At 42.0% G+C, this 23893-nt stretch overlaps 1 protein-coding gene across 1 annotated transcript in view; it reads left to right on the forward strand.

Annotated features, from left to right (window-relative positions):
- LOC111265719 (uncharacterized) overlaps window positions 1-23893 on the forward strand; it is a gene marked incomplete at its 5' end in the record, with an annotated part of 52022 nt that continues 28129 nt past the window's right edge. The window contains one exon of the mRNA XM_086970609.1: window positions 1-75. Within this exon, the coding sequence (XP_086826735.1) occupies window positions 1-75 (75 nt within the window). The remainder of the gene's footprint in view (window positions 76-23893) is intronic.

The raw sequence follows: 23893 nt of genomic DNA on the forward strand, positions 1-23893 counted from the left end.
AAAAGCAGTTCTTCCAAGTTGCCTTTAAAGGCCCTTCAAAGGTGTCGCCTCGTGGTATTCGTCTTCTACACACAGGTAGGACTATTTACTGCAGTACGCAGTTGTTTTGAGCTTAGTAGCAGGGCACAAACGTTGGTTATCTTTGTGGCTGGACAAAGCAGTAGTTGGTTTGCTTGCAGAAGCATCTTAGACCAACAGCGTGTAATAAACAAATGCTTTTCGGGCGTTAGCGATGTTAACAGTCAGGACGTTAGACGCAATGACCCATTAGGGTTATTTCAGTCGCCTTTTAACTTCCCGGTAGCCGTACTATTAAACATGCTCCCCACAATTCGGGACCTCTTCGGGCCGAATTGCAGGGTCCCAATCGGATGATCCTAATTTTCAAATAAAAAGTTACTCCAGCTAACATAGTGTTGTTTTATTTATATGGTGTTTGGATGCTATCGTTTTACGGACGGACACCTGCATCGTAAGCTCCATTCTATTATTCTTGAGTTTGACCGAGCTGCTGATACACTATTGTTAGCCCTGCTCTTCCTGTCGTCTACATTTCTTGCAGCGTATTTGTTCATACTCAACATATATTTATTTTTTTTTTTTAAAGTTAACCGAAAGTCGCTTATAACCAATTGTATATTATTTCGACACGGATTAGATATCGAACAGGAATCGGCGCTTTATACCCATGCCTGTTCTTGCTTTTATTTTCCATAAGTTTATTTTCGCGCACCCTGTCACGATAATTTGTGAGTAATAACTTTTCAGTGGCTACGTGAAAAATGGGAATAGGAAAAAAGAAATAGAGACAACGACATAGGAGCCCGTTCTACGATACAATAGTACCCATTACTATACCGTCTACTCAAGTTCAGCGTAGCTTTTGGGTTTGATGATTTAAGCGGATTATGTGGTGCTGTTATGTCCTTACGCGGTGCTCGAATGGCTATCTACACTTGGCCTTACGCTTCGGCTTCCCACCCCGTGAGTCTTCGTGGGTTTACTGCCAGGTAATAAACAATTGCTTTACTGCTAACTAATAAATACTAAAAATATTTACTAAAAGTGGAAGCGCAAAGCGACCAAAGGCGTGCAAAGGTGCTACAATCTAGAGCATTATAAACGTCGTAAAAACGTGGTTCAGTCAACATTGTACGGAACAAATGTCTGCTTTAGGGTATCGTCTGTCCTTTTTTTTTTTACGAATGAGACTAGCAGATGTAACAGATGGACGCATTTGTACACGAGAAAAAAAAAATTAATTTCAGCCTTCTCTTGGGCTTAAAGAGGCTTCTTCGAGCTTTGCTTACCAAAGATCAAGTGAATATATGTTTATTTGTAATCTCTATTGTGGTTATCTATTTATTGTGGATGCTTCTATTACACACTTCAAGTCACCATTGTAAACCTCTGTTTTGTTCACCGCCTTGTACCCGAACAGCGGAACAGCTGCTTTCGGTACATCGGATTCGTTTGCGTACGTTCTGCTCAGCTTGGGTTTTATGTCAGGATGTAGTGTCTATTCCATCCTAGACGTCCTAAGAATCTATTTTGGCCTACTACAGATGAGATGTAGTTTTTATCGTTATCAAATCCATCTATACCTGTGGAGGATGAGTTGAAAAGACAAACTGAAAGCTGCCTAGATCTTTTTCACCGATAACGGCAGCGTCCCGTTTGTCACAAACTGCTGATCAAATCAAGCTTCACTTGAGTAAAAATAAGGGTTCTCATTTTGGTCATATCATTTTGATGACGGACTATTTACAAATACCCGCTCTGACGTCCAAAGGCGTTTTTTTTTGCTGCCTCGCTGTCAGTTCCGGATGTTAATGCAGTTGGATTTTGGTAGGTTTCACCTCAATCCAAGGTCCAATCGATGAAATTGCCGAACGTCAAGATGGCAAATTCGTTGGATAAACGATATACTCTGCATAGAGGGGGGTGAACGTTCGGAATAAGCCAGTAGAAAGTTATAGCTAAAGAAGTGCACCTGGAATAAAAGCTCCTCACTAGTGTCTGTACATTTTTGTGTAGAATTCATCAAAGTCATATTTTTGTTATTGAATCATGTCGAAATCACGTAACTGCCTTAGGTTTCACAATTGGGACCTTCCTTCGGAAGAAGCCTGCACGATGCAAGTCTGCAACGTTTTGTAGCTAACACAAAGTAACGCCCTTTTCATTTTTTCGTTTTTTTTTTTTTTTTTTTTGGAAAAACTGTTATATGAACATTGTTTTTTGTTTCAGTTCAGGTGAGAGTGATTATTCATTTGAGTGAGGAATAACACCTACGTATTTCTACTGTAGTCAGCTACCAGGACACAGGACACACGCTTTGTTTAAATTTTCGCTGCGAAACACGCCCGAGATGTAATTTATCAAAATGACCAGGCAAAAGGATTTGACGAATCAAACTGTGAATATAATTGGGATACCTCATTCGAACATAATTACTGAAGTGGACTATTATGAAATACCATTAATTAAGGGCAATTATCTGTAGATCAGCTGAAGCTTCATTCCAGGGCTAACATTTTGTGGCGTAAATGTCTGTAAGGCTCACCCTGGGGTGGATTACAATATGTTATAGCCATGAATTAGGACAAAAAAACAGCACTAGGTTTCGTTGTAATGATTTTGGCTTTTTTGATGCATATTTAGCCTTGAAATTATTATCTGAAAATTCGTCCATGCCCCGATGAAAGATCAATCACTGTTCGCAAGCGTTCTAGTGATAGCTGCCAATTGTCATTAACTACCTTGACGGCCTTTTAGTCCACGTTGCGTAATAAGTTTGTGACAATGTCCGTCCGTGTAAGTTATTTGGACGTGGCAGTCCACTTCTATAACGTCAACCGGCAGTTGAATCAAATGGAATACGTATCACTTGTGGTAGTGTCCACAGTATCTGTAGCCGTCTTTATTCTGGCGTTTCGAATCAGTTCCTACCTTGGCAAGCAACTGCTCGATATGTTGTTACCACTGCGTATTAGAGATTGTTACTTTCATTGATCGTTGGTGAGGCAGGCACAGAATCTTGAGCTAAAAGTATTTATTTTCATTATTATGATCATTTGAGCAGCAGCGGAATCAGCGGCACACAGCACGCTAAGCGGCTTCACCAGTGACCATTGCCATGCCGATACATTAGCGCTGTTAAATCCACCCCCATTTCCTCGTCATTGTTACTACAGTGTAGTTGTTCTCGTTGTGAATGGTCTCGTCTTATCGTTGCACAGTTGATGCGGTCGCTATCCGGAACCCCTGGGCCGAGCGGTTTTGCTCCTCTTCACGGCATGGAGTTGTTATTGTTGTGGTTGTTGACGGCGTCAGCGACGGCCGCTTCGTGGCCCCTGACTGCAACGTGTACGTAATCGCTGCTCGGTATTGCCGCGCCGCTATTTTCCTCAAGCCGTATTGATGTTTCTGATTCAGACGTCATTACTGGTTCTAACGTTAGGTCCAGAAATCCTGAACGGCTTTAATGCCGTCGAACGACCTGCTAGTGGAAAAAAATCGAGAGCAGACGAAAAAAAATCCCCTACGTGTCTTCTTTTTCTTTCCTCAGAAGGGGCAAAGACAAATAACTAGAGAAAGATTAACAGACAGGTGAAACTATCGATAAATGATTCGCAAATGTGTTCGTAAAAAAAGCAATGACATTTATTATCTCCGTCATTGGACTTGGAAGTAACGTTTAGTTCGGCTGATAATGCCGTGCTCTATATCATGGATGTGTGCCGACTTAATTGGTCACTGTATCTATGATTGTGCCACAAGGAGACGTGAACGAAAGTGCTATGATCATAAGGAATTTCCTATAATTGTCATAAGAAATATAGTTATAGATAGTAGTAGTATCCGTACTACTATATTACTTAGACTATGCCTATGATTTCTTGAAACTTGTTTTTATTAGAACACGGCTATCTCAGCTGAATGAGTAAAGCATTTCATACTTTATCAGTCTTGTTTAATAGAGCTGTCTTAATAGAGCCTGTTTTAATAGAGCTTAATGATCGACGTATTCCTAGGAAGTGAAACAAACGGCAGAGCCTGCATAATTGCTGACTAAGCAGACCAATGCACCTGGTCGTAGAAGATATAGGGATCGATGCATTGTATGTGAAGTGTGTCCTTGGCTCGTCAAAAGGCCAAAATGAATGAAAGGCGCTCGTCAAAGGCGTTTTTATCGGCGTGCAGTTTGAATTGAAAATGACAGGAGGGCAACAACTGGACCTACAATAACACTATAAATGTCGTAGGAGCTCCTCAGACGACCTGAAAAGGCTCGAGCTTCTTACAGATGGAATCGGGATATTATAAATATATATCGCAATCATTATTCTAGTAATCAATGTCCAGTTTGCCGGAAACGTCGCTCTATCCAAGGAGTCGATCAACGATAGAACGAAGTTGGCGGCGTGACTACAGAACGTGAGAAAAAGCGTTCATGTACAAATACTGTATATATATATATATATATATATATATATATTATAGCTACAGGGCAAATTTTACGTTTAAAGGTCCGTATGCAGAATGGCTGGGGAACACATACAACGGAGTGAATGCATCAGCAAATTTGTTTCATAGAAATATATTGAGTGATAAATGTTGAAGTGCTCGTTGACTATATCAGCGATGGCCAGATTAGAAGAAGTCTTCAGCATCATTTGCTGCTGTTGACGCTGATGGTTGATGAGGAACGAGACCGTACGGAGTTGGCTCGTTTCATCATTTGAGGTAACAGCACAATGACGACGACGACTGTCCTAAACGCCGCGCAGTGCAGCCACCGACTCTGTAGTTATATCTACCGTTCGCGTCCAAGAATGGCTAATGCCAGTGCTAAAGAATTGTGCGATCTATTGCGAGCCAAACGATTATTTTCGGTATAGAAAATGAGCTCGATAGATTTACTGTCGTTCCAAAGCTGTCAGAATTGCTAACGCCTCTCTTTGCTCGCTTAAGTCGAAGCTCGCCTTTAGACTTCTACTGCTGTTAGTGCATGAAGAACGAATGAACTAACTAAATCTATAATAACGTCTGTTCCGCAGCGATTGCCGCATCGAAAACTGTCATATCTGTCACTACCTGCCTTCGTTTCGAATGCAATCGAGGAGCGACAACGACGGCCAACCAACCGATCAAGCAGGACCGCTATAAAATCATAGATGCAATAGGCTACATAAGTCGTCTTGTCCTCGTTTCGATTCCTTCTCTTTTGGGGGATGATCCCTTCAAAACTATTCTGCGTCCATTGATGTTTTCTGCTATCGGAAAGTAGACGACGACTCGAGGTGGGCTGCCAACATTGCTGACTATCACGGCGGAACAAGCTATTCTATCCTGTTACAAACACATATTTCGCATAACAACAGCCTATTTTCGAATGTTCAAAGCCTCATCATAGGACAACTGGTGCTTTAGGTCGTCCGTTTCCTTGCAACCATGCTGATGCTTTTACCGCTTTCTTTTGATTCCTCCATCATGAAATATAGTATGATAAAAAAATATGTAATTTTTTATTGTCTCCTTTTGTGGGATGTTTACTACTAAATGTCGCTTTGAAGTGGTCTAAAGAATATCGTTTCAAATAGGAAGCCTTTTTTATTACGGTATTAATAGAAAATTTGGGTCTTGACTGCCTCGTCACTAGTAGTCACTAGGGGATGCGCTTCCGTTGATTATTTTTTAATTTTCTAGCTCCGCAAAAGTGAAGATTACCCCCAGAAGAGTTTCCACAACAATGTTAGAGGGCTAGTTTTAATTTACACGGATACGAAAGCCCATTCATTGTTAGCTAACTGCTGGGGAATTGTAATTGATTTAGACAGCAAGATGATACATAACTGTACGCCCCCCCCCCCGCTCGCCGTGATAATTTGAATGGAGAAAATACATTGGATCAAAAAAATCTTTTAAATCCACTTTTCTAACAATCTTGCATAGTTTCATCATGACAAAAATAGTTTTCAGAAAATTCCGTATCCACTATGGCTAATAGATAATATTGAAATTGTTCTCAAGGTAAACGCTTTCTACCGACGATCGTCGACCGCAGGTTAGGAAACATCTGCTAGTGTACAAAATTTGTTTTATTAGATGTGGTAAAAATATCTTCTTCCATCTTCGTGCCATCTTCGAGACCAGATGATGGCGAGCAGCTTCACCAGATGACAACTGACGTTCGGCTCATTTCGACGTGAAGACGTCAACAGCGTTTAACGAAAATATGACAGTGGCATGCTTATAATAGATTTTTTTCATTTCTCGTTAATTTTCGTCATTTTTACTTTGTTTTTTTTTTTACGGAGAGTGTTGTTTGACATTCTCTCATCTTTCGGCTGAGTAAGATAAAGCTCTGCCATTCAAATTTCATTTCACTCAAACGTTAGATGGGACAAACTGAAATAACTTACTCAATATTATCAATGCAGCAACTGTTTTTTTCTTAGAGAAAAAAATTGCTCCCCTCATTTTAGCTGTAGAGTAGAATTTGATCTGTATGCAGCTTATCGTCGTAAAGGCCTTTCTAAAGCTTTATAATGGTAAATCTGACTTGTACGTTATGTCACCACGCTTGTGCTCCTACTGACTAGCGCGACTTCATTTAGGTAATACTTTTACGTATAGTAGTGAAAAGATAGAGCAAACAGTTTGGCTCGGCCCATGGTGCTAAGTGTCTGCTTAAGTAGACTTCAGTGCAACTCAGCGACATCAATACAGCCTCTGCCGTTACGCCAGTATGGTAGGCATTTATCGCAAAAGTGATGAAGATTTATCCATGCGAGGTAGCGGACTGTGTATAGGCATAGTAATCGGTCGAGAAAAATAAATTGAAACTTCAGACGATCGCTGCGATTCAGTGGGCCCTCAACAGGCCCCTGTTCAACGTGGTGTTCGTGTCCGAACATTGATGACAATCGCCCTTTGGTCCTTTTCACTCAACAATACAGGGTGATGTCTTTTCGATAGCTCTTTGTCCTGATCTTCTATTCTGCTTTCTGGCTTGCCAGCGTCCAGTCTGAAGAACCGTACCTTTTGCATCAAACGCTTCGAAAAAAAGGTAGTAACAGCGATGTTGTTCGGATGAGAACCATTCTATATATTACCAACGACCATATAAGAAAATGGAGACATGGTGATGCAGGTACATCAATGGACGAAATTATGAATCACCCTCATTTAACCTCAATTTTTGTTGCTGTCGTTGTTGCTGCCACCACCACTGCTGCTGCTGCTTGTTGAGCAAGTTGATCCCAGCATCCGATAGAACCACTAAATAGATTACATCTGCTATAATTACGAAAATCGGATGAAGTTTGCTAGACCTCGAGACCCTAGCTGACCTAAGTCGAGTGAAACATGCAGTATGATTCGCGATGCATTGAGGACATGCCGGCTAATCGAGAGACAATCTTTCTGCATATGAAGATTCACAGAAACCTCATAGATAATATCTTCAGGTCATATGATGGTTGTGATGTGCTGCCATACGTCATTAATCACGCTATTGAGTTTGATGTCTAGTGGGTAAATTTTTAGTCATTAAAAACATTCGTGCCACATTGTTCTTCTTAACCTAAATTCAAACTAAACTGGTAGTCTAACTATTGCGGATCGCTAGCAACTTTACAAAGACAGCAAAAAGAAGAACTCTCCTCGGGCGCGAGAACCCTTCTATAAATTTCTACCTCACCTGACCCCCCCTCCCTCCAAAAAACGATAAGGCTCGCATATCTTTACTCCATCTCCTGTGTTCCGATGTTGTCGTTTGTTCGTCTTATAAACAGACATCTCTATATATATATATATATATATATAGATGAGTTGATACTCAATGCCGCCACCTGCACTAGTCAAGCCAAATCCAGCAATAGCTTTATAGTTGTATTGTCCTACCTATTGATATATGCTCCCACATTTAGCTCTTGATGATTTCTATATAATTAAATATATATGAACACAACAATTGGGAACCTAGGAACCTAAGTTCATGTCGACTTTCCGGCCTGATTAAGAAGCTGAACTACCTCTAGTCCGTAGTAAAAACATGGGAGCAGACAAAGATTTCAACGTTTGGACAGACCACTAGTCAAGACTCAGGGAGAAATCGTGAGACGATGGAAACATACTCACTGAGCTCGGGGAAGTTACGATTAGAGGAAGAGGGAAGGTTGAATCTGTTATGTATGAGCTATGTATGAGAAGCAAGCAAGACCATCCCTTTGGGGGTCATAGACCACCAGCAAATGCTACGTTTGACTATAGTGTGATAAAGTGTGAGTGGGGGGGGGGGGGGGAGGACGCCGTGCATAGCCAGCTGGGTAGATAGTACTCTATGCATCGGGTCGCTAGATGCTGGAGCAAGTAAATATGACTTTTGACCATTCTTCCCTCCGGAGTCAGGAATAAAAGTTAGATGGTAGTGCTCAGTATACGTACTCCTAAATTCGGTTAAATTCCCTAGATTCGGACCCATTAAAAGAGGTTATCGAGCCAACTCTACTGCATGAATTCGTCTTCATTTTTGTCTTTTCGCTGTTAGACCTCCCCCTGCCTTTATTCGATTCATTACATGGATGAAACAGGTGCTCAAACCCAATACCTTCTAATGGCAATGCAGACCTTAAAAGCGAATCCGTGGCAGGTGGCAAGGCACCTTCACTTATATTGATGTGACTACGCAAGACTAAATCGATTGGTGACAATAATTTGGAAACAAAAGAAACTGAGGTACTGGGAGGAGTCTAAGAATCGCGTTTCTAGGAAACTGAAACCTACAACGAGCAGGACGACCATTGCATAGCTGCTATTTAAACTAGTTAGATTGAATCACCATCGTGGTTAACAAAGGCTAGATTAACAGAAGGTCTGAATTCGATGCTGACCGACCTTCGGGGAAGTTAGGCTACAATACAAGCAATAAATCAATAAAAGTGTGTTTAAGACGCTTCCAAACGCGTGATGCATTGTCTACCTTACATTTATCTTTCGCTATTCCTTCAAGCAATTGGTAAAGTGATATAGGATCACCATTCTGCAGAATTAAAGTGTCGAACGTTCATGTGTGTGTGACAGCGTATATGTCTGGGCAGCTTAATCGTCTTCAGACTGTACACGCTGGATAGAGGATTTACGTATTATCGCGCTAATCCGCATCCCTTTGCAATGTGCTCGAATCGAAACTGGGTTTTACGGAATTCTTAAAAGCCCTAACACTTGCCCGTAAGGGCATAGGAGGGAGGTCAGTAGAAGAAGCTTGGATTCAAACGGAGATCACAACTAGAAGATCAAATCATCCTTACTGCACGATTCAAGTAGACTGTAATATGTAGTATTTCTTTTGCAAATACATGGCGATAATTGTTTGTGTAATACATATTAGTTCTACGCATCAGGAACGACGATTCGCTGGCCTCCTACTGTATGGTATCTTCGTGTATATATATATCTTAAGCTATACAGACCTGTATATGTGCCGCTCTCGTTAGAGTCATTCTGAAGACACCTTACTGTTTTGACTATAATAATATTTATTGAAAAGAATATGCACTCCATGCCCGAGATCCACTGTGTCGTTAATGCCGTTCGTAGGGACGACGGTATATTTGTGCAATAAACAATCACCGGTTGCTCGATCGATGATTCGAAGTGTTGCAACTATTTTATTATTACCGATTGCTTGTGTTTCCGCAATCGACGAAGGTTTCACAGACGCTCATTGTGATTTGAATTTGATCCGGTGCGGTCACGGCCTGAGGGAGCGTCACAGTTGAATAAAAAATCGTGCAGGAATCATCAATGAAACACAGGACGGACACTGCCAAACGAGGCTTGCCGTCGCTGCTGGTCTTTGATGACCTTTCGACGACAAACGCTCGTTGATGTAACCCTACAGCGTTGTTCGTAATAGAACTCGTTGGCTGCTCCTGTTGTTGCTGCTGCTGCTGTGAAATTGCTAAGCAATAATCGTGTGACAACAATACAGAAATTGCTCAAGTTCATGTTGTGTGAAAAACCCAGCCGAGTGGTGCGCATCATGGACTGCCATTATACCGCTGGTTGCAACAGCCGTCTTAGTGTCTCGTAAGTTTTGCTCGTTTTCATTCCTGTCATAGTCGTCATTTTTTTTTTATTTTAAAACTCACCAATTTCTTTTTGTATTGCTACACAATGACACATCAGTGCTAGCTAGCTAGCTAGCTAGCTAGCTAGCTAGCCTGGTTTGTTTAGCTGCTCATCGGTAGCAAATAGTTGTTTCAAGATCCATGTCCACGGGGATCCACTCATTCAACTAGAACCAGTAATAACGGGGTCGCTGAAAATGCCGCTGATTTTTGTCCTCGATGATCTGCTTCCCTCCACACAAACCTTCCTAGTGGCTTGCCTCGATTAGATTAGTAAAAAGACGGGAAACAGCTGTCCCTGTGGGGGGTCTGGTTATTTCGTATATGTAAACCAATCGACTTTAGGGCAGACTTTCTGGTCGCCTTTGTGCAGCGAAATGTTGCCATGACGCCAACGTGCAATGGAAGGGGAACTGTGAAGTGCGACGTAATAGCCTGTTGATTTGTTGCTCATCCTACCACGCGTCTGTGACCACCACGCGTCGGATAGCATGGCCTATTCGGTACATCAAACCTGGGTAAGCATCATTGATGACGATCTATGGCCACCCATGGACTGATCAAATAGCAGCGACCGATATGAGACCAAGGTCTAGCTGTTGATCTCATTATATAATCAGATACAATGCTGCAATACGATGTCACAGAGAACTAACTACAGTGGAATCAGACCTCATGGGACCTGTTCACACCATTGACTTTGTTAAACGAGATGTTCAGGCAAAAATAAATGATGCAGTCATCTATAAACTATGGACAGACACCCTCGATAAGGTCGTTAGCGGCGAATATTGCTATTATGTACATCCACTCGGCCGCATACCAGACCTTTTTCCAGGTTAGGGTTAGAACTGCTATGATAGTGGCTATAATTGAATCGGGGTACACAGTTGAAAGAATCTGCGCTTTTCCCTAATCAGACTAGCTAACAATAGTCATACATATATATTTCTTTCTTTGGCTCAAACCGTGTCTCAACTATTATACTTCATATGTGAAGTAGTTTCACATTACGCTCTGGTTTAGGGACCCGCTGCACTGAAATCGTTAGGACCTCAAACAGTTTTCAAACAAACCCACGAACGTGCCGACAGGAGTTAAAAATTACACAGAAACCCCAATTACAGATGTCACGTCAAATTTCGCTTACAGCAATTGATTCTATTGATATAATAGAAATTTTTTGGCTACTTCAGATAAAAATAAACCTGATGAAAAGGAGATTAAGCTGTGTTCACGAACCGCTTGATTTTGGTCAAAGCGCTATGATGACATCGCCGTTGATAGAGGTATCAACGGAGCTGATCACGCCTTCGAAATGTCAGGAGGAGAACGAAATGCGGAGGAAAATCGAATTTTGCTTTTGTGTGGGTGGGCGCTGACTATGGCGTGGCAAGTAACCGAGGTTGGCCGGCAACGATTCGATCGTATCCGACATTTTGACAGCAGCAACAATGGCAGGCGGCAGAATCTGCAAGAAACAACGTCCTGGTATAGCCTGTTGAAAATTTCAGCCAAACGTCCCCCAGTAAGGCCACGGTTGTTGCATGTCAATACTAGCGGCGGACGTTGGTTCGAAATCTGGTGAAAATCCTTGCTTGTTTCGTGACTAATACTGCTGTATGTATGGTGTCTACGAAGGCACGCAGCAGGCTGCATGTTGTGCCACACTGTGACTCCTCTCGAGTCTGGTGCAACTTTCGGATCATACCTTTCTGCTTATTGTCATTGTTTCTAGCGCACCTTCAACAAAAATTGGGAGGTGTTTTGCGCCGTTTTCCGTCTTTCGTCGTTGATTCTAGAAACCGCCACATGCCAATTATACGAATTCGATTTTTGGTCCGATCTACTTTTCATTTGATTTTAGATCCCTTTTACACGGTCACCACGTATATGTCCTTGTTGGGTCTTTCCGTTTGTACAATCGTTTGAAGCTGGATTGCGCCGAAACTACTGCGTCCGGTCGGCTAACCCGCCACTACGAGTGATAGCGAAGCCTTATAATAGCTCATCTCCAGTTCCGCTAGCGCACGATGGCGTTAACCACAGGCACGAAGCCACTGATATGTGTAGATATTTCTCGATCAGCCTGTTCAGGCCAACAATGGCGCTCGAGCTGCTTGGCCGGCACACCAGCGCGGCCAGTGGTAATGCCTTTTAAATTACTCAAATCACGATAGAAGTATTTCGTTGAATGCGAATGACGGGCCATATGTGTCGCTCTATCTGAATTAACGCGCGGGACGTATTCGAGGGAAACAGAACGAGGCGAAGGGAAAGGAGGGCGAGTGTGTGTTTGTCTATTATGAGTTGGCCTTCTCGGAGATTCGCTGCCGGTAGAGCGATCAGATTCATTCCTGGGAAAATCGGATTCGGTTCGTCGACTTGAGAAAGAAAACACACGGAACTGTGATTTGATGATAATAACTTCAGTTTCATTTGTTCCTTCACGTCCGGTGAGGCTTTTTTTAGGCTTTCTCTTGTAACAAAGACGTCGGAGGTAAAGAGTTAAATTTCTTTCAATACTGGCGCTAAGCCACGCTCGGTGGAACTGCCAATCACTGATAAGGGTAGCGTTGAATTATCTGTCAAAGCGGATATGTCCGAATAATTAAATAGACCCTACGTACGTTGTTGAATTGCTTCGCTCGCATCTTTTTAAACAAATAGCTCACTTTTACGAACTGTATGTAGACGCCGTGCATAAAAGACCCGTGCACTGTTCGAACCCCCCAAGGACTAGACACGATCATATAGCAAGAAACTCTTGCAATTTCGTAAAGTTCGGTTACGAGCAAAAAGAGAAAGCGCTAAGTTTTTTATACACTACGAATCCAAATAAAGTTTATTACTGGATAAGCAATAATTTTAACACGCCATCCCTAAACCTTTCGTTCGTTCGTTCGTTCGTTCGTTTTCCTACGACGTGGCATATCTAGTAGCAAAAATTCTCGAAATTCAGCGAAAAGAATCCAAGAGGTATACAAGCACGAAATGCTAAAACTGTTCGTACTTTTGAACTCATCTGTCCGGTCGCATACGCGGTCCGACGTGCACGATCGTTCTGGGTCATGCACGAACTTTGCGGTCATTCTGATCAATGCCAACTTGTCGAAATTGAAGACAACAGCTGTATTAGCTTGGATCTTCCCTGTAGCTGTATACCGGACCGGCCATTAGCCTCAGTATCAGTACTATATATTTTTTTACGCTGATTCAGTCTCCCAGTTCAATCAACCTCGCGAAAAACCGAACGGCCTCGTTCAACTACGGTACGGTACCATTGCACTGAATGAGTATTTACTCATATATAAATGATGTGTCTGGTAAAAGGCTTAATCATATTCGATGGATTAGGTTTCTGACTGGACCACCGTTATTTGTTGTAAGTAAGGGTCTGAGCTACCGTTTAAGAAGTGCAAATAGCCCATTTCTTTCACGCCGGTCGTGAAATAGACCGTACCAACGACTTTTTTTTAATTTAATAGCAACTAAACTTAAGCGTTAGTTTTACATCGGAGTTAAAATATCAGGTAACTTTCAAGCGTACGAGTTTGATATCTAAGTCAAGACTGAGCGTGAAGCGGACGCGGTAAGTTCGATCTAACTCAGTTGGATGGTATCGAATAATTGCGTTGTTGTGGTAGAAGAAATTAGTCGGATGTGGTAAACCTAGTCAGCAGCCCTTTGAACAACGCCTGGAGCAAGCGCTCCCTCCATTGCTGTTATGGGTAGACCGCTATTGGTAGCGCTATTGAAAACTATAGTGAACCATCCGTCTACACCATCGTCCACGTGTACGGAGGGGCCTCCCATTTGATTCGACTCATAAAGAAACAAGTGACGCAGATCATAGAGAGCAATTCTGAAAAAAGGAACAATACACATGGCTGAATTAACGTTAGTTTCTTGCCCATTAAATACTATATGAATGTTATCAGTAGCAAAATCTAGAACCCAGCGCGTAGAACCGGCTGTTTATATCGAAACTGGGACGGAACCACGTTATCCTATGCAAATACTATTTAAATGAGAGTAAAATGCGTTTTGGTTTTTTATATATATATATATATATATTTACTTAACAGAAATTTTACCTACAGTTAAGCTAAAGCTATTACGTATATTCGCATAAACATAATACCATCGCTATTTAAATGAATATCGTTCAGATATGCCTTAAGAACATTGCTGAAGTAGCCGAACTTACTACGATGGATAATCAAAGCGAGCAGCTTGAACACAGTTGTACACGATGTACAGCGCCTATCGAATACTTTGACGAGTCCTAGAGGCTGTGGAGAATTGGCCTACCGTTGATATGAGATGAGAAAGCATAGGGCAGTATCCCACTCCGCGTTGACCCACGAGTACTGCTCGAGGGGTACCCTTTAGTCATTTTGGCGCCTCGTCGTAGAAGAAGTAACACTGTGTACACCTACATCAGCCACAATTACTACCACCCTAGTCGCTTTGGCTATGTATTGTTCCATCGACTTGTCTATCTGTGTTCGAGTCAGTTGGTGTGCAGGACTCGTCATGTCTGACTCATATTGACCTTGCGGCGTTAGCCTATCGAACGTTCGCCGGCTGTGCAGCGAAACCGATTGTCGGACAACACGGACGCTCGGTCGTACCCATAACTCGTGCACACTAACGCCAGTACCCAATGAATAGAATCTCTTCAATCTTCTTTCGAAACTCATATATACGCTGTCACAAACCTAACAGCAGGAGAATGTTGAATGCGACTAATTGAAGGTAACATTCGAATCATGTGACTGTCGTTGCAATAGGCAAACTTTTATAAAGCTAGGACACCGATTAAAAATGATGATGGTGTACATTTTCTTTATTCGATAACAACAACCAAATGCTAATTCCTGATAACCCATTAGTTGTAATGATGCCTCAGTTTCATTGAACCCGGCGATCGCGCTGCTGTATCGGCGTCTGTAAAACATCTATAACGGCTTTAAGGATCCTACCTGAAATACAAACAAACCTCAGTAGCCACTCTGTTCGTCGACCTTAATGCGTTCGATCAAAACGTACGTTCAACTAATACAGATGGCAACGTTGCCGCGTCAACTGTATACAAAGTCGTAACATAAAATTATCGTCTTCACATAAAGAGACGCGTATCCGCCCCCCGCAAAGGTTGGATTAAAGACGCTTGTTCGGTTCCAATTGCAACGAGTTGAAATCATATGTAGAAGGGTTCGCCGACGAGAGCATTCGTCTCTGCCATCCGTCTTCAATCAGAGCATCGTTTGTGGATGAGTACCATATATTTATATTGTATGAGATCTTCGTGGTCGCCGCAAGAAGTATCCTGTGGCCTCTGGAAGAGCGCGGCGAGACGAAATGACCAGCCAGTGCTTTCTCAGCGAATCACTTGTTGAAGCAACGGAGCCACAGAGAGGAACAGATAACTTAGACTAGCCACAGATTATTAATTACTAAGCCTTTTATTTCTCTCACAAACTATTTCCGATCCTGATTCATGTGAAGACTAGCAAGAAATCCCAAATGGGAAAACGAGCATCAGCATCGGAGAAAAGCAACGACTGGCTTCATCCAGCAAATGGCAACTGAATTCCTTTTTTTTTCGCTGCTCGTTTCGTTATGTTGAAACGAATCGTGTAGTTAACGACGAGCAAATAAACATTTGATTATAGCAGGGGAATGTGAATTAGAGAAAAGAAGAAGCCAGACGTTCGTCGGGTATTTACCGCCCGTAGACAACTGTGGCCGCGGCTCTCATCCAGAGGCTGTTTAGCGAAACCCTAGTGTACTTTTTAGGAAACAATATGCACAGATGGATCAGTAGCTCCGCACTCAATGATTGTCTATATGTGAATTGCACTTACAGACAAAATAGTGTTCCTCTACGTACGTACAAAGTATATTTAAAACACATGTGGCCATTGGCTATATGTTTCTCGCTGCTATCGACCTATAAAATCAATGATTGCCTTACGCTATTTTTCTAGCAATTTGGCAATTTCTATTCGCTATATATATATATTGATGCATTCATCTATCGAATTACTCATTGTTTGCGACGAACAGAAAGAGAAAGAATTAGATATTATAATTAAATTTTTTAGCAGCTGTGAGCGGGGTCGCTACCTTTGGATATGCTTTCATCGTGATCTTCGCCGGCGACTCAAAAAATGCAAGAAAAAACTTCGGAGCTACCAGCTCCAAACCGCCGATAGAACAATAGACAATTAGCCAGGATGACCTTTCTTTCAAAAAAAATGAGTCATCGACAATGAAATCTTATGAATTCTCATTTTCCCTAGCGGCAAAATCGTCCGTGCGCGCGGCTTAATCGCTGCCGGCATTGGCGGCCGCTGACGGAAGCCGCAACTCGTTTTTCAGGAAAAAAGCTAGCTTAGATTTTTATTGATGTTTGTAGCTTGCGGTTGAGGGCATGATTATTTTCGTTATCGTTCTTGTTTTTATGTTACTGCACGGTATTGATTCGGAATCGTGGGCTTAGGTGCACGATGAGAACGCACGTCGTACGGTCGACCTAATTGCACACTTGTGCCTAACTAGTAGGAGACGACACTGTTTTTCTTCGACTAATTTTATTGTTATTGCACTGGCATCTCCATAGATTTTTTTCTGTTTGGCACAGCGGAACCTCGTCAACTAGATGTTATTTGTTAATATAGAGGCTAAACGATAAAATATCTATACAGACAGGTTCGAGGCATAACGTGCCACGTCCGCTAAATAAATGTGCCAAGTATCACACCAAAATAAAGTTGGGAAGAACAGTAGCGCTTTTCTGGTTTTGCCGGTATCGTGCTTATATTATTTCCTCTAACAGAACGTATATATACGTATGTGCTCAACCCTAAAGACTTTGTCCATTTGTCTCGCTATTTCGTCGACCTTTGTTACGGCAGTTTGCTTTTTTGTGTTAATTTCGCTTTGTACTCATAATAATTAGCGTTGCGTACGTGAGCATCCTCAATCCTGTTACCTGTATCCGATAAACCAATGGTTTCTGATGTTTTTGAGATCGCGGACTGTCTTAGGTTATCTACTGATGTTGTCTCAGTCCTATTAACTGATCCATTGCTGGAGCTTTAATATAGCCCCTAGTTGTTACTATCCACTGCGTGAGCAAAAAAAGCGACAATAGCTATAGTAGCATTGTAGTAGCTGCTTCGTCTATATCCATTTTATTTACTGTCGCCCTTTTCCGCGCTTTTTGCGGCCTTTCACCATTCCTCAGCCACACGCTTTCGCTAGCTGTGGTCCCCAATTCTGACCAATTGATCTAAGCACTACAACCATAAGCAGACAGACCCAGCCGTCGTTAGCTTTTATTACGCTAGAGAGACAGCGTCAGACAATGGCCGCTTCTCGGGAGGCCCCCAACACATCCCGCCACCCCCGCTAACAATAATCACGATCCCTATCATAATCATAATCATCATCATCGACAGCAAAACATGGAGCAGCAGGTATACATTGGTTTGACACTTACAGGCATAAGTTGGCATACCACGATGTCCAAAGCTCTTATTATTACACGGAAGACTCAATGCACGATCCGCTATTACATTTGTACTCTTCAGACCGGTTTTACTTTATTAACGTTCTATCGAATGCGAGCTCCAAATCGTTGTCATGGCAAAGTGGCTTGTATGGATAGAATAAGACGACAACTGAACGGAAGTATATGCAGTAAAGAGGGAACATCGACATCAAGGTAAATTGGTAGCATGCTGATTTATAGAACTTGAATCGTCGCGAAACGACAGTAACTCAACAATAATAAGACGTATAGAAAGCGGGTAAAGCTAGAACAATCCCTCTGAAGGTGTTGTCTCAGAGTGAAGTTACAATGCAAGCTGATCAGGGGTGAGGTTTTATAGCCTTATCCCTTGGGGTTGTCATCGAGCGTCAGGTACAAGTTTTTGGCAAAAGATTCCTCTACTTCATCTTCTTCACTCCCTTGGGGTGCAACTTGCAGATACGACGTATATTTGCTTATTTATCTAACAGTATTATCTCGCTCAGGGGCCTGGGAAGCTTATTAGGTTTATTTGCAAGCGAAGAGATTTCTTCATGTTTATTTTGCTTGAGCATTACCCAGGAAGATAATAACAGACTTAATGAAAGAAAATTGAAACTTTTGTGATGATCAACGTGGGCGACGACTACAATGACTTTATATAACGTTTTCGCGCTATTTTCGTGAAAAAAGTTAGCAGCGTCATACGTTGAAATTCTGATTAAGTTCAGCGATTCTATAAGCTTAGTTTCTGTAGAGAATCAGGCTAATAGTGACAGGGATTTATCTCTTTTTTTATGTTAAATCAACACAGATCTGTATGTTGCGTTTGCAATTGGTGTCGGTTGATTGTTGCCGTATTCGAAATGTCTGATTTACGGAGTAACAGCAGTTATAAGGGCGCCTTAGACCGCACCAGCAGACTTAGGCTAGGAAAGGTATTTTAAGGTTCTAGCCGTGATTCGGATAGTCGCGTCTGAGTTGCTTTAGCTGACACAACATTGCAGCCAATTAAGCACCCCGAGGTTAAATTTTAAGAATTGAACGCTACCTTATTTACTAGTGTTCCGGTCCATTCCTCGCACTTAAGAAGACTTAATTGTATTTTCACTTTCATAGAGCGAAATGCAAGATTGCACGTGAATCTAACTCCTTTGTGGATATATATATATATATATTACATAATTGTACGGGTTCGTTCTTTTCTAGCGGGTACAACAATTTGTCTAATGATATGTCCTATCATTAAGTGTCGCTGCTTGAGCATGGATTAGAACCCTACTTACGTCCACAACAGCGCCACCTTTCGCGAGGAGAATTCCTGTAATCAAAAAGATACTTCGTCACCCATGTGGAGGATGTCTATTGAAATGAGAGTTTGCCAAAGGACAATTTGCTTTGCTGCAGGATTCATCATCCGCTAAAATATACAGTGCTGCTGGCAAGATCTGGAGCTTCCATATATAATAGTGAAGCACCCCTTAAAATGATAACTAAGTTGTTTTCATGCCCTTCGACTGTTTAGGAACACGAGGAAACCTCAAAGTGTTGTGGCACCCGCCCCTAAGGTGTCGCCACTAGTCCTCAGTCCTAGTTGGATAAGTCGGTCATTGTAAGCCAGAACAAAGCGGGAAGGAACATGCACAGCAATAAGCGTGTTTCAGCGAGGAAGATTGTTGACGTAACGGTAGCCAAAACAGCGTAAACAAATTTCGGTTGGAACCAGCCGTAAATTGAACTTTGCAACTTGATAGCAGACCGCTAAAATTTACAACACGAATTGGGCATAGAATTATAGCACTGGGCAGATCCTGAATTGCACGTCTTACTGTATATTTTGCCGTGAAAGGGTGAACAGCTGAACCGAATTGGACCATTTATTGTAGCCTGGTTGAGACTCGTCTACTCTGCAAGATCTAGTGGATCCATGAGACGATGACTTTGATGTTGTTCCGCGCTCTTACTTTGAATAGGGTAAACGCTGCGACAGAATAAATCTGCCCTGTCATAAAGCGAGTGGGTCTTAATCGTTTGTTGGGTCCGTTCATAATAAGAAATTTTACGTCAAATTTACGGGAGGGTTGTGAAATTATTATTTTAAGACTTAATTTCTATAGAATTATGTTAGACGTGATTCCGAAACAACAGATACAAAAATGAACTAAGTTAACTGCACGCACATAAAAATAGCACAACTAGCTTGCTGTACAACTTAAGCATTACGGTTTTGACACTGATGAAATATCGAAGGGCCTTATCCGTAAAGTGCTTCAGCAAGAACCGTACTGAAGGTTGTTTCCATCTTACTAGTGTTTCTCCAAACGGCCAGTCTCTACGAGGCTGCGGCGGATACCTCAGATAGTTAACATTGTGCTTCGTGCCTCATTCCCGCCTCTGGACTTGATGAATGATGCGAGATGTATGATAAAATTTGCCACCCTCCTTTAGCCGAACTTCGACAATTCGCTTGACAGATCGGCGTTTTTGGAAGCCCAGCAAAAATAGACGTCTATACTACTTCATGTTCGCTCGCGCGCACTTGAAAATGGTCATGGTTACCCTATAAGAGATAGTACAACAATACTCTCTGTCTGTTAGCACTAGGACGTTGGCACCAGCGCCAGCAGTAATTGTGTCGTAGCTAAGGTTCGTTAACCTCACGAAACGTGAAGTTGGCAAGCGATCGAAGCACCCAAACGAAGTGCGGGGCGACCATCAACACCAGCGCTATCACCGATAGCTGTAATAACAACTTTCTAAAACGAGCAGGTTCTCTCTGTAAGCAGAAATCACAATTACACGAAAAGAACCAGTTGTCGATGTAATAGAACGGAAGCGACAAACCATGTCACACGAATAATTTGGGGCGCTGTGTACAATTCGCTGATGGATAACAGCCGTTCATTAGCCACTGATTAGACTAGAGCGCAATTGGTCGACCTAATGATGGACAATAGACATGGCTGCCTGTAACTCATGCATTAAAAAAGATATGCAATAGTTTCAATACTCACTGAAACGCTGGGTGCATCGATTAGCAATGACAATAATAGAAACGTGCACACCCTGCACAGTCGCTCGCACTCCGCAGCTATGCCCTTGTCGCCTGCCAACTCCCAGTCCTTTAGCGGGAATGAAACTTACGAGCCTTAACTCGATTCCCGCTTGCGGTGATTGTCAGATATTGGATGGAAGAATCTATTTCTGGAACTTGATGGATGCGCTTGTCTGGAGTTCGTCTGGCATGAACCGAGTCCCGCTCGATCTTTCTCCTGACGCAAGGAAACCAGGACGAAATTGAGCTCTATGCGAACTAACGAAGCTTAAAAAACTTAGCGAAATATAACAACTCCTTTCTGACTTAGGTCGTAAGAATTTTACATCGTTGTCGAGCAACGGGAGATAGTGGCAATTCGCAAGCGGACGATAGCACGTTTAGCAACAGCCCCAACCGCAACAAACACAGAACAAACGGTAATGCATTTTCTATGGGGACCACATGATATGCGATGATGCTGATTAGAGCAGATGACTTTATATGGGAACTGTGCCTTATGTGAGGCTATTAGGGAAGCATGCACTGTGCAGGTACATGTTGGGCCATGTAAGACTCTGCCTAGATAGAAACAGGATTGTTGTAGATCGTTTTTGGAACGCGGTGCGGAAGGTGACTAATGTTTACATATTAATGTTTGCGCTGTTAATCACTTGAACTCCGTGTCAGATCATTCCTTCATGTACTATACCCCAGTGCGTATTCCCTTTGTCATTCATTGTCCATTGATACATTAAGCGTTTTAATGAATAATTGAATTTAACCGAAATCTTATGACCCCTTTCCGAAAAGGGAGGGTGTTTCAGAACCCCCAAACCCTGTTAACCTCATCCCTTTCCTTCCCCATTTGATAGTACCGGTAAATGAATATAAAAAATCGAGGGCATGTAATCGAGACGATGCGTTTGCACGTCACGGAGAAATGGAAGCCCCTGAAGCGTTACGCGATTAAGGTTACTCTTTAGGTCATTTTTAGTTCCTCTGCTCTTACGAGGACGGGTCGACGTAATTGCTTGAGTAAATTATCATGACCAAGCTAACCTAAAATCGAACTGAAGTAGAAGTCAGTCAAATTGGACGCTGTCTACCCGTTTTGCTTACAAATAATATAATCGCAATAGCAAGTTGCGTAGTACTGAATGAAAGTGAAGCGATCATCGTTAGCTGACTGGGAGGAGCATTCGTCATAAATCTGCTTCAGGCACAATTAAAAAAATACTCCAAAAAAAAAAGAGGAAAGGGCAAGTAGGTAAGTTGCGCTTGTGCTTACTGCTCAGATCCAAGTGGAAGTATAATAACATGTCCCATGCTTTATTTATATACATATGTAAGCTCTTGCGACGAGGACACGGCTTTTCTCTGGCATGTCCCATATGGTCACAGCCGTCACCATTTTCGAATAGGAGCCGTCCAAACGTAGACTGACTGGTTCATCCTAGTTTAGACGAAGGCTAGATTTATAGCTTAATCTCATTATTAAAATTTGCGAAGAACGTGACCAACATAACGCTTCATACAGATAGGTCACGAGGGGCCCATGAATCTAATATGAATCGTAGTATTTGCGCAAGAGTGAAAACATAGCTGATCGTCGATGTATGCATGCATACATACATACATATATGTTGAATCTGATCGTGAAGTGTCTTTTTTGAAAGTATGCGCCCATTTCGTTACGTAGAGTCGCCAAACGAATGCCCAGACACATAATATCATCATTTTAATCAAAATTGAGTTAAGTTTTCAAAAAATACCAAACTAAGCATTGATATTTTTCCAGTCGGAAGTTAACGATTCATCTTACCATTATTCTTATTCTAATGAGTTGTTGGTTATGACCTTGTGATAAGCGTAACATAAAAAAAAAAAAAAAAAAAAAAGTATCGTAGTACAGAAAACCGCGACAAAATTGTTCTCATGTGAATGAACGACTGTTTCAGTGATGGCTCTGCAAAGTACGCGACACCAAGAGTAAAGCAAGCTAATACCGCTCATAGATAAGCCATAGAGATCTAGCAAAACGATTCATCCGAATCATGAAACTCCAGCCATTTAGCTAGCCGTTATGTAATTTTGCTTAACTTATCGGTATCTCACGCGTTTCAATCGTTAGAGGTTTCATTAGATTGGTACCGCTCGATTGACAGGTTACGAATTCGGCGCCCATAACCTTTCAACGCCGTTGTTTGTGCCACTCTCACGTCGTCCGACTAATAAGCTGCTAAAAAAAAAGGCCATATGTAACAAATGTACTGAATATCACTCTGAAAACAATTCATCCTGGTTATTTCGGTATCCTTGTGATTCTCCTTGTTGCTATTAGTCGTTTATGGTGGCTAGCAGAATTGCTGGCAGTCGTGGCAGTACGTTCATTGTTGCCGAATTTGACCATTTTTCTCGGATACGAATAGACGTTAACGCTGAAAAGCTTCATCCCCGTTCGTGTCAAGCGAATGTTCACTACGCATCGCTAAATCTGGTTGTGGTCACACAAAAAAACGATGCGAGATAATTGCCACACGGGCAACGTGGTAACAATAGAAGAACAGTCGTAAGTAAAGCGGATATAATCTTTGTAGAACGGTTATCGGTGACGCAAAGGCACCGCACAGATCTACATAGATGTCAGCTGTCGGGCCGTCAAATGCCTATAGGCTGGAGGATATTTGCTGAAGATATAGATAGCATTTTACTGCTGATTTACGGCAGCAGCAGCAGTAACGTATTTCTGTTGTTCCTATTTGACAGCGGTAATAGAACACGTGACGTTTTCGTCTGAATTGAATAACTTGAGTAAAAGTTTATTAATAATGAAACCGGTCATTGTAAGGTAGAACTCGCTCGTCATAATTCAAATGTGTTTTTTAAGCTATTTTGAGACAGGTAGACAAAGGCATGATTCGACTGAAGGTAGACGACCCAATCGGTTTCTTCTAAACGGTAACGGATATTTATAAATGGAGGGGGGACCTTCTCGAAGACACTTGTGTAATAGTTTTTTTTTGCTTGAGGCAAGTGCCAATTGTTTAAAGGTAGAAAACATCAGATTTGTTGTTCAAAAGCAACGTAAGCTAAACTTTTTCAATGCTTATTTACTCATAGTTCTCTTCGGCAAACTCTGCCTTCTTTCTATTGCAGCTACTAGCTCGTTGTGGA

The sequence above is a fragment of the Varroa jacobsoni genome, unplaced genomic scaffold, assembly GCF_002532875.2.
Source record: "Varroa jacobsoni isolate VJ856 unplaced genomic scaffold, vjacob_1.0 scaffold_1000, whole genome shotgun sequence".
NCBI classification, from domain to species: Eukaryota; Metazoa; Arthropoda; class Arachnida; order Mesostigmata; family Varroidae; genus Varroa; species Varroa jacobsoni.